This window comes from Tinamus guttatus, unplaced genomic scaffold (assembly GCF_059628265.1).
Source record: "Tinamus guttatus ecotype Peru unplaced genomic scaffold, ASM5962826v1 Tinamus_guttatus_pri_ptg000247l, whole genome shotgun sequence".
NCBI classification, from domain to species: domain Eukaryota; kingdom Metazoa; phylum Chordata; class Aves; order Tinamiformes; family Tinamidae; genus Tinamus; species Tinamus guttatus.
In genome coordinates, this window is record NW_028288781.1 from 7,805,790 (window position 1) to 7,818,824 (window position 13,035).

At 61.4% G+C, this 13,035-nt stretch overlaps 1 protein-coding gene across 1 annotated transcript in view; it reads left to right on the top strand.

Annotated features, from left to right (window-relative positions):
• DCTN1 (dynactin subunit 1) overlaps window positions 1–13,035 on the top strand; it is a 34,882-nt gene that overhangs the window by 16,390 nt on the left and 5,457 nt on the right. Inside the window, exons 5-18 of the mRNA XM_088526499.1 lie at window positions 771–959; window positions 2,368–2,565; window positions 3,983–4,187; window positions 4,774–4,852; window positions 6,373–6,532; window positions 7,192–7,296; window positions 7,519–7,710; window positions 8,352–8,468; window positions 9,571–9,723; window positions 10,297–10,457; window positions 11,445–11,613; window positions 12,155–12,223; window positions 12,663–12,725; window positions 12,806–12,955. Of these exons, the coding sequence (XP_088382625.1) occupies window positions 771–959; window positions 2,368–2,565; window positions 3,983–4,187; window positions 4,774–4,852; window positions 6,373–6,532; window positions 7,192–7,296; window positions 7,519–7,710; window positions 8,352–8,468; window positions 9,571–9,723; window positions 10,297–10,457; window positions 11,445–11,613; window positions 12,155–12,223; window positions 12,663–12,725; window positions 12,806–12,955 (2,010 nt within the window). The remainder of the gene's footprint in view (window positions 1–770; window positions 960–2,367; window positions 2,566–3,982; window positions 4,188–4,773; window positions 4,853–6,372; window positions 6,533–7,191; window positions 7,297–7,518; window positions 7,711–8,351; window positions 8,469–9,570; window positions 9,724–10,296; window positions 10,458–11,444; window positions 11,614–12,154; window positions 12,224–12,662; window positions 12,726–12,805; window positions 12,956–13,035) is intronic.

A 13,035-nucleotide genomic window follows, 5' to 3' on the forward strand; every position in this document is an offset into this window, starting at 1 on the left:
ACTGTGTGTGTCTCGGGCAGACGCCTGGGTGACTTCTCAGCCGTTGTGGCCGCAGCCGTGCGGTTCATGGTCACGGCTGCCAGGCCTGGCCCTTCAGGCGTCCCCAGCTTTTCTCCCCTGGCCTCTGAGTTTTGCCGCTCCTCCCTGTTTCCTCGCTCTGCTCCCGGGGGCTCAGTGCTCGCCCCGGGGCTCAGTGCAGCCATGGAGGCGCGGGAGCCTCGTGAGCGGCTGCACGCCCCTGCGCGCCGCTGCCACCGCGTGTCCCCGCAGGCCCGGGGGCAGCCGGGGGGACACGGCTGTGGCCGGCGCGGTGGGAGTGCCCATGGGGAGACGCTGCCAGCTCCTCCCACACGTGTGGGCTCCGGCAGCGCCCGCTCTGCTCCGCTGCGTGTCCGGAGGCCGCAGCCCCCCAGAGCCCTGCTTTGGGGTCCGGGCCCTGCCTGGCTTCTGTCCTGCCCTCTGCTCCTGGCCAGTCTCCGTAAAGGTGGCCACAGGGGGTGGCTCCAGCCGAGCAGTGTCCCCGGCCGGGAGGTGGCTCCGGCCCCGCGGCAGCGCCTGCGCCGTGGTGCCCACTCTGCCTCTTGGCTCCTGGCAGGCAGGAGGGTGCGAGGCCGGGCTGGGGGCATCTCCAGCCCCGCGCGCGGTTCGGCCGCGGTGGGGACGCGGGTCTCCTCCTGTGGCGGCACCGGGGGGCTCGGGGCAGAGTGCGGCGCCCGGCCGGCGCGAGTGCCCTGCAGGGCCCCTGCGACCCGTCCCCGCGTGTCTTGCAGCCCACGCGCACCGGCAGCTCGGCGGCCTCCAGCGGCACGGCCGGGCCCTCCGGCTCGGCCTCGGCCTCCGGCGGGGAGATGAGCAGCAGCGAGCCCAGCACGCCCGCCCAGACGCCGCTCGTGGCCCCCGTCATCCCCACGCCTGCCCTGGCCTCCCCGGTGGCAGCGCCAGTGCTGTCGCCCACCAAGGTGAGCGGCTGCCGCGGGCTCTGGGGGCAGCCTGGTCATGGGGTGCGGGGCACAAGGGGGACAAGGAACCACCCGCACGTCCCGGGGCGGCTGCTCGCGGGCTCTGGGGGCAGTCTGGTCACGGGGTACAGGGCAGAAGGGGGACAAGGAGCCTCACGCACATCCTGGGCTGGCCCCTCACAGGCTCTGCCCAGTGCTGCAGTCTAAAGGGAAACGGCAGAGCAGTCAAAGCACCAGGCACCTGGGAGAGGGAGTCGGAGGTCTTGGCAGGGCTTTGGATAGGGACAAACAGAGGGACCAAAGCTGTGAAGCCCCTTCGGGTGCTGAGGCTGCCCAACTCGATGCATGTTCTGCCGTCCAGGTCCCCATGGGATGAGTGTGGCCCTAGGCCACAGGTGAAGGTGACCATGGTTCAAGGCTCTGCATCAGAGCCGGTGTCTGCAGGTTGGGCACAGGAAAGGGTTGTCCCCACTTGGTCCAAGGATGGGGTAAGGATGTCGTCCCTGTCACCCGCTGGTGTCAGCTGAGCTGGAGTGGCCAGAGCCAGCAGATGCCCTCCCTAAACCGCCCGCCCTGAGACACGCAGGCCCTTGCCAACACCCAGCCTTTCTGTAACCTGGGTGTTTCTAACAACTCTGTTGGCACAGCCAATCCATTTTTGTTCTTTAGAATAGTTTATCGTGACTTCTGTCCTGCTTTGTGTTAGTTAGATAAAATGAGAGCTTGTGAGAGATGTGGGGCACGAGGGCAAAGAGAAGAGCAGCTAGGAGCAGAACCCCTGGTGGGTCCCCAGGCCCACGGGACCGGGTGCCCTTCTGCTCCGCAGCGCTGTGGCCGCCTACGTGGCCAAATCTGCTCGGGTTTCCTGGGTCAGCTGGGCACCTGCAGAGGCTTGGTCAAAATCTGTGCCGTACCGTCCGGGCACGTGAGCGCTGCCCGGGCACGGGGCGGCGAAACGGGATATTGGGGAAAAATGCTGCTGGGTTTTGCATGCCACTACTCCATTCTGACCCTGAATAGCAGGGAAAAAATATATTGTCAAAGGGCGGGTTTGGCTGTCTAGTTTGATTTATATTTGTATTTGTAAACACAAGCCCAGATCCCTCTGAAACCAGCGGCAAGGCGCTGAGCACCTTCTGCAGGGCGGGCTGCCACGGTTTGCTGAGGAGCATCCCTGTCCATCCGGGGGGTGGGAAAATCAAGGGATTAATCAAGGGATGATAGACTCGATGGCTGCAGCTCTGCAGTGAAACTCTTCAACAGCGACCCCAGCAGTAATGGCAACAGAAGGGCTGGGTTTTGGGGCAGGTTCTAAGGTTTTGCTAACTGTGCATGGAAGTAGAGTTTTTGGAGCTCTCTCCAAAGGCTCTTGCTGCTCCCGTTGGTAATTCTTGGCATCACCTTGTAGGAGGAGGAGAACTTGCGTGCTCAAGTCAGGGACCTGGAGGAGAAATTGGAGACTCTGAAGATAAAGCGAAATGAAGACAAGGCAAAACTTAAAGAGCTGGAGAAGTACAAGATCCAGCTGGAGCAGGTGCAGGAATGGAAAAGCAAAATGCAGGAACAGCAGGCTGATCTGCAGAAGCGTCTAAAGGAGGCCAAAAAGGTGAGTGCTCCCAGGGGCTGTGCGGTGTGGACACTGGGGCTTGCCCTGGTGGTGCCAGGGCTAATTCACTTGCTGAAAATCTAATTATATGGTTTTCTTCTGGGTGAGATATCACCAGCTGGCATTAAACTCCGAGCTCTCCCAAATCTTGTCTTCTGACTAACGAGTGAACAGCCTCCTCCCTCCTGTGGCACTCCGTCAGCCCCCCGCCTTTGGGGGGCTCTGCCCATTCGCATGGAGATGCCAGAGCTTTGGTGCATCCTGGGCTCCGGGCGGCTTCCCGACGGCCGGACCCTTCCAACCCAACTTGGCCCCTGAGGCGGGAGCCGCTGATGGAGCCAAGAATTAGTGTCTGCACTGAGGCAGTTGCAGTCCTGTGCTGGTTAGGTCACAGTGAGGGACGGTTTGCTTTAGCAGAAGCACAAGAAATCGAGGAACAAGTCACACACCCCCTCACATTGCAAGATAAATATGTGAGCGTGGCAGCGGCCCCATTTCCCTAGTTTGATCTGTACTTGCGTGTGTGCCAGTGCTCTGAGTGCCGGAGCTGCCCGCAGACTGCCAGTGCCACCTTCCAAACACTGAGCGGTTCCGGCAAATTACTGCAAACATCAATATATTGCAGCAGCTGTGGCTTTAAGAACACGGCCCCACTTTGGCAGGTCTGCCACGATGGCAGGCGGCAGCAACGCGCTCGCTGCTGCTCATGTGCCCTTGCTGCTGCCGGCCCAAGGTTTGTGATGTCCTGAGAGCTGGGTGTCTTGAAAGCTTTCTGTTGTTTGCTGCTTTACCTCCGTACTTCTCCTATTTTCCTGTGTGGGGGAAGGTGGTTTTCGTTCAGTTTATTTTCCCGTTTTGCTTGTAGAAGCAGCAGCTCGTCTTTCTTCTGGCTCATTTCCGTGTGGTGTTAGAGCAGCGTGCTCTGTACCGGAGCAGCGTGCTCACCTCCACCCAGTATTTGCCACTTAAACGAGCTGCTTGCCCGTGTTTTGTTCAAATGCAGCATTAATGAAGCCACTGCGGGCTGTGCTGCGCCTGTGCAGGGACCCAGCTGGAGCCAGGGGATGGTCTCGGAGCTGTCCTTGCCTGCAGGTCGGACGTCTCGGTCCCCTGGAGCTTGGCATGTCCTCAGAGAGGTCTCAGGGGGCCCTGGGACCTCAGCAAGGGGCGTAAATACCTGCTGAGGAGCAGCTGGAGAGGAAGAGGAGGGAACCAGGCTGTCCTGGGCGGCGCACGGAGACGGGACGAGGAGCGCTGGGCATGGCTGGAGCACAGGGACTGCTGCTCACAGCCCCGGCCCTGCTGTGCTGCGCGGGTGCTGGAGCACTGGTGCCCGCAGCGCCTGCAGCCTCCGGTGCAGCGGCCACTGGGGCTGGGACTGCTCGTCTCCACGTCACCCCTCTGTGCTTGACTGCAGGAAGCCAAAGATGCCTTGGAAGCCAAGGAGCGCTACATGGAGGAGATGGCAGATACTGCTGACGCGATCGAAATGGCAACCCTGGACAAGGAGATGGCAGAGGAGCGAGCAGAGTCCCTGCAGCAGGAGGTGGACTCGCTCAAGGAGAAGGTGGAATATCTCACGATGGACCTGGAGATCCTGAAGCACGAGATAGAAGAGAAAGGTGGGAGAGGCGTGGGGCAGGGTGCGCTCAGGTGGCATGGCCGCGGCTGCTGCTTCCCGGCAGCTCCCAGTGCAGCCCCGCGCTGCTCTGTGCCCCTGCCCTGCCTGCAGGTGCTGCAGGACCTGCACGGGACAGCTCAGGAGGCTGCGGGGCCAGGCCCCGCTGCAGAGGCAGTAGCAGCTGCTGCTCCTATGGGGCTTGGGCAAGAGTCCGTAGGGCGTGAGGCAGTGTGGGGAGCAAAGGAAGAGTCTGTGGGGAGACGCGGAGCTCGCTGACGAGCGGCAGCTCATCTGGGTTTGTGTTCACCGCTGGCAGGGGCCGGGGCAGCTGCGCATGGGCCGCTCGATGAGCGCAGCTCTGCTGCAAGATGATCCCACGATTCCTCGTCTGAGCTAACGCTCCATCTCGGAGCAGCGGCATCGCGCTCCGGCCTCGCTTAGCTCAGCTGCAGCAGAGGGACTGATCCATTTCCCTTTGGGACTCTGCTGTCCTCTTAATGGTGTTTGCAGTGTCGCTTAGTGCTGACGAGGTGGGGCTGGGGAGCAGCTGCTGTTTCTGCACAGCTCAATATGCCTCCTTTCCCCAGGCTCAGATGGAGCAGCGTCCAGTTACCAGGTCAAACAGCTAGAAGAGCAAAACGCGAGGCTCAAGGAAGCCCTTGTAAGGTAGGAAACACACGGTGGCACGAGGGGCTGGGTGCCCATGCAGGTCCTTCCATGGAGCTTGTCTCCTCGGTGAAGTGACAGCCTGTGTCAGTGCCAAGCGCGCTGCCGCACACACGTGGTAAAAGCTGCTAATGACTCTTGGGCCCGCTGAGCTCTGTGTGCTCCCCTGTGTGACTCAGCCTGCAGGGACTTAGGCGTGATAGAAGAGCCCCTTGTTCCTGGAGAACAATGTATAGAGGGAGAACGAGCCATTTGGGGCAGTTTGTGCCCTCTTTCATTTCTCTGGGCATGCAGCACTGGGCTTCTCCAAAGCAGCAGGACTCCATGCTGCAGGTTGATGGAAGCAGCCTGTGTGGGATCATTCTCCAGACACATCCCAGCCTGAGGTTTCCTGGCCAAACTGGTTGGGGCCTTTCCCTGTGTAAGGGCAAGGGCTTTCCTTTCTGCGTGTCCTCTAGCCCAGTGGTCCAGGTCCTTCTGGTGAGCGCAGCTTTGCTCCCTGTCACACCCCGTGTCCCTGGGGACCTGGCTCAGCGCGTCGCGTGCTCCATCGGGCTCACCGCAGAACCGGCCCCGCTCAGCGACGCTCGTGATCCGTAGGCAGGGACAGGTGACGGGGAGAGGAGCAGGAGGCGGCCTCGCTGTGCAGCAGGCCCTGCTGGTACGGGACACAAACTGCTTTGCAAGGGCTTCCAGACCAGCGTGTGTTTGGGATGGGATGGATAATGAAACTGTTCAAAGTGCGACACTCAGCCCTCCCAGCTGACTGCAGAGGCACCTCATGCCCTGTGGACAGAGGTGTCTGCAGTGGGCGCTGCACACGTGTGAGCACAGCCCTGGCTCCCTGCTGTGGTGGAGCACCCTGCCTTGGCTGTGTCCTGCCTTGTGTTTTCTCCTGTTGACCCTTTTTGCACTGTGAAAGACTGAAAATGTGGTATTTTCCTTTGTTCACTTAGTTCTTCCTGCCTGTGCTTTAGGCTGCCCCATTTACAATTATTCTTTTCTTCCCGTCTCAGCTCTCTGTTCCTCATTTTCCCACTGTCTCCTCCTCCTGTCCCTCCAGTGGCTCTGACACCTTCAGAGGAAGGTGCCGTTTCAGGCCCTGACTCATGTCCGTCCTCACGGTTCCTAGTTGGTCTCGGGAACCTGCTGTGCCTGCAGTGGGGAACGGTGCCCGGCTGCGCCGCGACGGGAGGCTGCAGACACCACGTCCCCGGGGCAGATGGGGCAGCTCTGCATTCAGCTGCAGACCGCCTGCTTTTAGAGTAGTTTGTCCCTAAAATATATGAGCTCAGCTCGAGCACCTTGCGGATCTCTGTATTCCCACTCCCAAACTTTGGAAAGACCCTTTGAAAGTCACTTCTCGGACGAGCTCTGCTTGTTCCACCACTGTGGCTGGGGCCACCCAAAGAGAGGGTTCTTGGCCCTGCTTGTGGGACAGGGGACACAGAGCGCCGTTGGGGACGGGAACGGCCTCAGCTGCTGCAGTGCCTGCGCTGAGCCTGGTTGCTCTCTCTAAGGATGCGGGACTTGTCGGCCTCCGAGAAGCAGGAACATGTGAAGCTGCAGAAGCAAATGGAGAAGAAAAACACGGAGCTGGAGTCCCTGCGTCAGCAGAGGGAGAAGCTGCAGGAGGAGGTGAAGCAGGCGGAGAAAACGGTTGACGAGCTGAAGGAGCAGGTGAGCCCATCGCGGGGACGGGGGCTGCTCTGAGCCGTGGCAGCTGCTGTCGGGCAGGCCAGGGCCAGCTCCTGGCACGGAGCTGTTTCCAGGAGCTGATACCACGAGGTCTGTGGGCACCCGCTGTGGGAGCATTAGCCTGGGCTTTATAGAGGGGGCTCTTGGCAGAAGTGGTACCTGTTCATATGTAGACCAAAGTGCCCATCTCTACATAAGTGTGGTGAGCCTGTACCCGCTCTCACAGGTCCACGGTGGGATGGGGAGCCTGGAAAGCCCTGGGAGTTTGCAAAGACTCAGCCAAGGGTCAGCATCATTTGCACTGACCTGAAACAGTTCAACATCCCATCCTGACACTGCAGCAAAGATGCAGTAATGACTGCAGGAGCCAGAGCCCAGCCCCTCTTTCGCCACGGCCTTTGCTTGAGCTGCCGCTGGGCTCGTTGCTGGTAGCTCTGTGTTGTCACTTGCTGTCCTGCTGGATATGGACCCTGGGAGGGAGCCCGTGCCCTTCCCACCTGAGCAGGCACCTCGGGCTGGGGAGAGGGATGTCACTCACGTCCCCAGCTAGTCACAGAGATCCTGCGGGGGTGTAAAGGCACTTCCAAGCTGCTGCTGGCAGCGCTTCGGGAGCTGGGCTGGACTGTAATGTGTGTTTGCAGGTCGATGCCGCTTTGGGTGCCGAAGAGATGGTGGAGACTCTGACGGAGAGAAACCTAGACCTGGAAGAGAAGGTCCGGGAGCTGCGCGAGACCGTTGGAGACCTGGTGAGCTGGGCGTCCTGGAGGAGGCTGGGGAGCTCCCGCGTGGCCGGGCCGATGCCTGGCACGTGGTGCCCGAGGCCGCGGCGGGAGCAGAGTCCGGGCGGGCTGGGCAGCCCTTGAAAGCCGCCGCACTCAGCGCCGCATCTGCGCGTCCCGTCCGTGCCGGCGCTGCCGCCTGCCCTGACCGTGGGGCGACGGCATCCCGGGGCCCTCCTTCCCCTGCAGGAAGCCATGAACGAGATGAACGATGAGCTGCAGGAAAACGCCCGGGAGACCGAGCTGGAGTTACGGGAGCAGCTGGACATGGCCACGGCGCGGGTGCGCGAAGCGGAGAAGCGCGTGGAGGCGGCGCAGGAGACCGTGGCTGACTACCAGCAGACCATCAAGAAGTACCGGGAGCTGACTGCACACCTGCAGGTAGGGACACGGCCCCGCGCTGCGAGCGCGGCAGGAGAGGGGCCTGGAAGCAAGAGCGTCCTGGGCCCAGCATCGTGGTGCCTCCTAACGGACCCTGGCACACCAAGGCAGCAGGGAACAGATGGCCGAGTCCTGGTGGAGGGGGCTCCTTGATGGATTCTCTGGGGACGCCCAGCAGTGCTGGAGTGCTCGAGCTCCTCATGGTCCCCTTCCTGCCCGTGTCCAGATGGGGCTCGTTGGCAGCGCGACAGCTGTAGGATGTTGTTGCTGTAAAGGGCAAACCCCCCTTGCAGCCCGCGGGTGTCGCGCTGCTTACGCTGCAGCCAGGGCCTGGGCAGGGCTGGCTGGCCCGGCCTGTTCCGGCACTGCCTGTGGTTCTCCTTGGCTTTGCTGGCAGTATGAAATCAATGGATATTGAGTGCACAAGGACAGCAACGGGCTGTGATCTGAGGGTTTGGGACAGGCTGGTGTTTCCCTTCCTCGTTTTCATCCTGTGATTCCCTGGTAGCGCAAGGAACCCCTGTCCCCAAAAGGGATGTTGGGCACCAGATGTGGAGGTGCTGCAGAGCGTGTGGGGTCGCGACTCTCCTTGGCGCTGTTTTAGCTGAACACTCCTGATCAGAGCTTCTCTCTGCGCTCAGGATGTGAATCGTGAGCTCATGAGTCAACAAGAAGCTTCTGCTGAGAAGCAGCAGCAGCCCCCTCCGGAAATGTTCGACTTCAAGATCAAGTTTGCGGAGACGAAGGCCCACGCCAAGGTAGGGGGCAGGAGAGCCGTGCCCGGGTGTGCGAGCTGCGCGCGGCGCATCCCGGCCTGGCACCGGCTGGGGACGGCAGCGCTGGGACGTGGCGCCAGGCGGCGGGACTGCGGGCGCCGGCGCCAGGGGCTGCTCCAAGGGGCCGGACACGGGGGCTGGTGTTCGGGGGGCACTCGGGTTGGGCTGCTGAGGTCCAAGGAGGCTGAGGCGACTGGCAGGAGCTGAAGGACCGCGGGCTGCGGGGTGGAATGTGGGAAGTCACCAGGTACCATAACAGGATCTCAGCCCCGGTTCCTGCTGAAGTAGAAGTTTCAAGTCAAATAGAGCAAAATAAAACCTAGTGACACACGTGTGGTAGCTACAGCTGGGTGCCTCCAAAGAGGGACCCTCTTGAGCAAAGAAATCTCTGGGCCGTTACACCTTCATGCTCCTAATTCCCCACCTGCCATGTGGTGGTTCCAACTAGCAGTTATATTTGGGTCTCGGGTCTTCTTGTTCTTCACTGGGGCCTGTTGTTGTCTCCCAAAGTCCTTGCAAGGAGGAGGTAGTTCAGACCACAGCAATTAACACTGTTCCCAGGAGAGAAAAGGCCAGGTCTGCCAGGAGGGTCCCGGTGCCCCGGCCTGCCTTACAGCCAGGTCTTGGCATCCTCCCTTTGGGGTGCGCGTCGCGAGAATGCAGCCGTCTCCAGATACCTCCAGTAAAGGTGTCTCCATCCTCCTGCCTGCCACAGGGACCAGAGGAGACCTGCTCTGGATTAGTTCTCCTGCAGCGGCAGGGAGGAAGATGCCAGCACGGGGAGAGGGCCGGCACGGGCTCTGTGAGGGGGTGCAGGGAGCCTTGGTCAGGCAGGGCAGTTCCCGCAGGATGGCACCAGCTCTGCCTCTGTGGGGTCACGGGCCAGCACGTGCAAGGGCTGCAGCCCCCCGGTCCGGACGGGAGCCCGGTGTGTGCCGGGGCAGTGGCACTGTCCCTGCGTGGCCGTGCAGCGCGGTGCGAGCGCTGTCCCAGGAGCAGAGTCCGGCCGAGGCCCAACACCCGGCTGCGTGCGCAGGGGAGGAGAGGGCGGGCTGCTCTGAGCGCGCCGCGTCCGCTCCCGCAGGCCATCGAGATGGAGCTGCGGCAGATGGAGGTGCAGCAGGCCAACCGGCACGTCTCCCTGCTCACGGCCTTCATGCCCGAGAGCTTCCTGCGCCACGGCGGGGACCACGACTGCGTCCTGGTGCTGCTGCTCATCCCCCGGCTCATCTGCAAGGTGCGACGGGGCCCGGCTGCTGCGGGGCTTTGGGCGCTGCCTGGAGAGAGGGACGTGGGCAGAGGCAGCACAAGTGCTTCCCTGCAGCTCCGAGCTGGCCCTGTCTCCTGAGCTGCCTCGTGGGGCTCGGAGTGTCACCTCCAAATGCCTTGTGCCTCCAGACACAGCCCTGTGGGAGATGTTTCCATTCTTTTGTGTCCCAGGTGAATTTGGGGGTTTGAATATTTCCTTGCTCAAACACTTCCAAATGATTGGGGCAGCAGGGGCAGAAGGAAGCAGCAGCATCTGCCGCAGCCTGCAGCAGATCAGCGGCTGCAGCACCGGCCGTGGTGGTGGTGGGTCAAGCCGGGCTCCGGTCCGGGCGCTGAGCCGTGGTTGCCTTCAGCACTGCTGGGGCTGCCGTTCCTGCCAGCTGTCCCCTTACACCCTCTTGGACTCATGACCCCTTTTCCCAGAGAAGCTTGCATGCATACAATGCCTATGTGTAGGGGTGTGTGTCGCTTTGGCTGCCCTGCGGGCGAGGGGCAAGGAGCGGTGCGCGGGAAGGTGTGAGCGTCGCCCTCTCCCCGGCAGGCCGAGCTCATCAGCAAGCAGGCGCAGGAGAAGTTCGAGCTGAGCGAGAGCTGTGCGGAGCGCAGCGGGCTGCGGGGCGCGCAGGGCGAGCAGCTCAGCTTCGCCGCCGGCCTCGTCTACTCCCTGAGCCTGCTGCAGGCCACGCTGCACAAATACGAACAGTGAGTAGCCGGCTCGGCCGCGTCGCCCCGGCCAGACGTGCCCGCAGCGCGGGGGCCGCGCTGCAGCGGCAGCCGCTTTGGCAGCCAGGCTGGAAAAGATCCGAGGGGTTCCCTGTGCTGCGACGCGCTGGCAGCGCTCACGTCCCTTGCAGCACCCTGCCTGTTCCCTCCCTGAAGTGGGATGTGAAGGGACCCGGCTCCCCAGTGTGAGCGGCTCGTTCTGCAGCTGGGACCATTTCTTTAGGCCAGAAGGAGCCCTGGCACATTGGTTTTCCATCTGATCCTGCCAGGAGATGTGTCACACTCTGCCACTGAGCGTGGTTGTGTCTGGGAGTCCTGCTGGGCTCCAGATGCTGAGAGCCGAGTCTTCCCTGCAGCCCAGCTCCCTCTTCCGTGAGTGCCCAGTGCTTGGTCATATGGGGAAGGTTTTCTGGAACATCAAGGAGGAATCTAAATGCTTGACTAATATGATCCAGTCCCTGGCCAATGCCATGACAACAGCAAGCACGGAAAGAGATTTCCAACCTTCTGCAGATGTTGGAAATTCCTTGGGAGACCAGAAGTGCTGCGCTAGGGCGGACAATCACTGCGAGCCCTGCTGGGCTTTGCTTCCCGGGAGAGGGCTCAGTTTGAGCAGAGCGCTGAAAGATCCCTGCGCTGCTGCAGCAGCGTGACCAATGAGCTCGTTAGAGGCTGCTCTTGTCACTGGTGTGAGATGGTAAATCTCTGCCTGCAGCGCTGGATTCTGTCTCAGAAAGTCACAACTGAGATACCCAAAGCGATCTCTGTTCTGTTCTCCCTTCCCTGCAGCTCCCCAGCAGCCTCCCAATCTCATGCCCTGGTTTCCTGCAGACATTCTGACCTTTGGCGGCGTTTCTGCAGCTTCCCTGCTGCTTGGGGTCCAGCTGAAGCGAAGCCCTGCACTGCTGCTGCCGGGAGCACTTGCCTGTTCCCCTAAAGCTGAGTGTGTCTCCATCTCTTTGCCAGGGCCCTGAACAAATGCAGTGTTGAGGTGTACAAGAAGGTGGGGATGCTCTACCCCGAGATGAGTGTCCATGAGCGCTCCCTGGACTTCCTGATCGAGCTGCTGCACAAGGACCAGCTGGATGAGACGGTCAACGTGGAGCCCCTGACCAAAGCTATCAAATACTACCAGGTAGGACCCGTGGAGCCAGAAGCCCCAACCCCGGGGTGTTCCCGACGGGCAGGGCATGGACCTGGCCGCATCTCTGCAGCACTTCAGCAGCTGCAAGTTGTGCCCTCGGGTACCGTGTTCATGTGGCGCATTGAGAAGCGGTCTTGGGATAGCAACTCTTGGGATAGCATGTGTTGCACCTGGGTGTGCAGGACTTACACCTGCAGCTCTGGGACTCGGTGGCTGCGTCCTCTGTTCCTGGGGGGAGAGAGGGAGGGCAGAAAAAATAATGACTTTCCTGCCCTCGATTCCTGTACCGGGATGTTGAGGCCGTTGGCCTTGTCAAACTAAAGGCCACCAGTGCTCCCCTGGAGGACAACAGCAGCAGATCAGGGCACCTGGTCAGGCTGTCACCACAACCGCTTTCGCTTCCAGTACAAAAGTAGGCCAAACTGTCAGCGTTCCTTTTGTTTTGCATTCCTTGGTTTGGTTGCTTTGCTTGGGTGTGTGGCGACACTCGAAGGATGCTGAGTTCTGGTGCCCTGTCTCTCTCCTCCTGCAGCACCTGTATAGCATCCACCTGGCTGACCAGGCTGAGGACTGCACCATGCAGCTGGCCGACCACATTAAGGTGACATGGAGCAAAATAATTTGGTTCTTTTTGTTGCGCGTTTTCTGCCTTTTTGTCTTTTGCTCCCCTGAGATTGTTCTGTGAGTTGAAGTACTTCTGGCCTCCCTGTTACAGTCATATTTTCTCCTGTTCCCTTTGGGTGTTGTGTCACATGAGTGATGTGGGTTCCCTGGTTAGGGAAAGGGGAAAAAGATGCGAGGCATTTGCCCTGCAGACACGCAGGTAAGCAAGAAAGAGGAGCAGCAAGGAAAGTGCTGGAAACCTGTGTCCAAGGGATGCGTTGTCCTTTCCTAAGCCCTGGGGAATCAGCACTGCGTCCTGTGCCCCAAGGGGCAGAACAAGAGCCTAGTGACTGCCTGGGCCGTTCCCTGCTCCAGGAGAGCCCGGCGTCGCGGCGGGCGGCTGGCCCCGGGCTCACGGTGCTGCATTGTGCCCACAGTTCACGCAGAGTGCCTTGGACTGCATGGGCGTCGAGGTGGGCAGGCTGCGCTCCTTCCTGCAGGTAGGTGCTGGCGCCAAGCCGGCTCCCTCGCGCCCGGCCCAGCGCCGGTGCGTTTGCCCAAGGCGCCCTCTGCTTCCTAGGCTGGGCAAGAGGCCTCCGACCTCGCCATCCTGCTCAAGGACTTGGAGACGTCGTGCAGCGACATTCGCCAGTTTTGCAAGAAGATCAGGCGCCGCATGCCGGGGACGGACGCACCGGGCATCCCTGCGGCGCTGGGCTTCGGGCAGCAGGTGAGCGGGTCCCTGCCCTGCCCGGGCTCCTGTGGCCACTGCCCGAGCAGGACCTGGCCTGAAGCGCAGGCGGGCGCTGC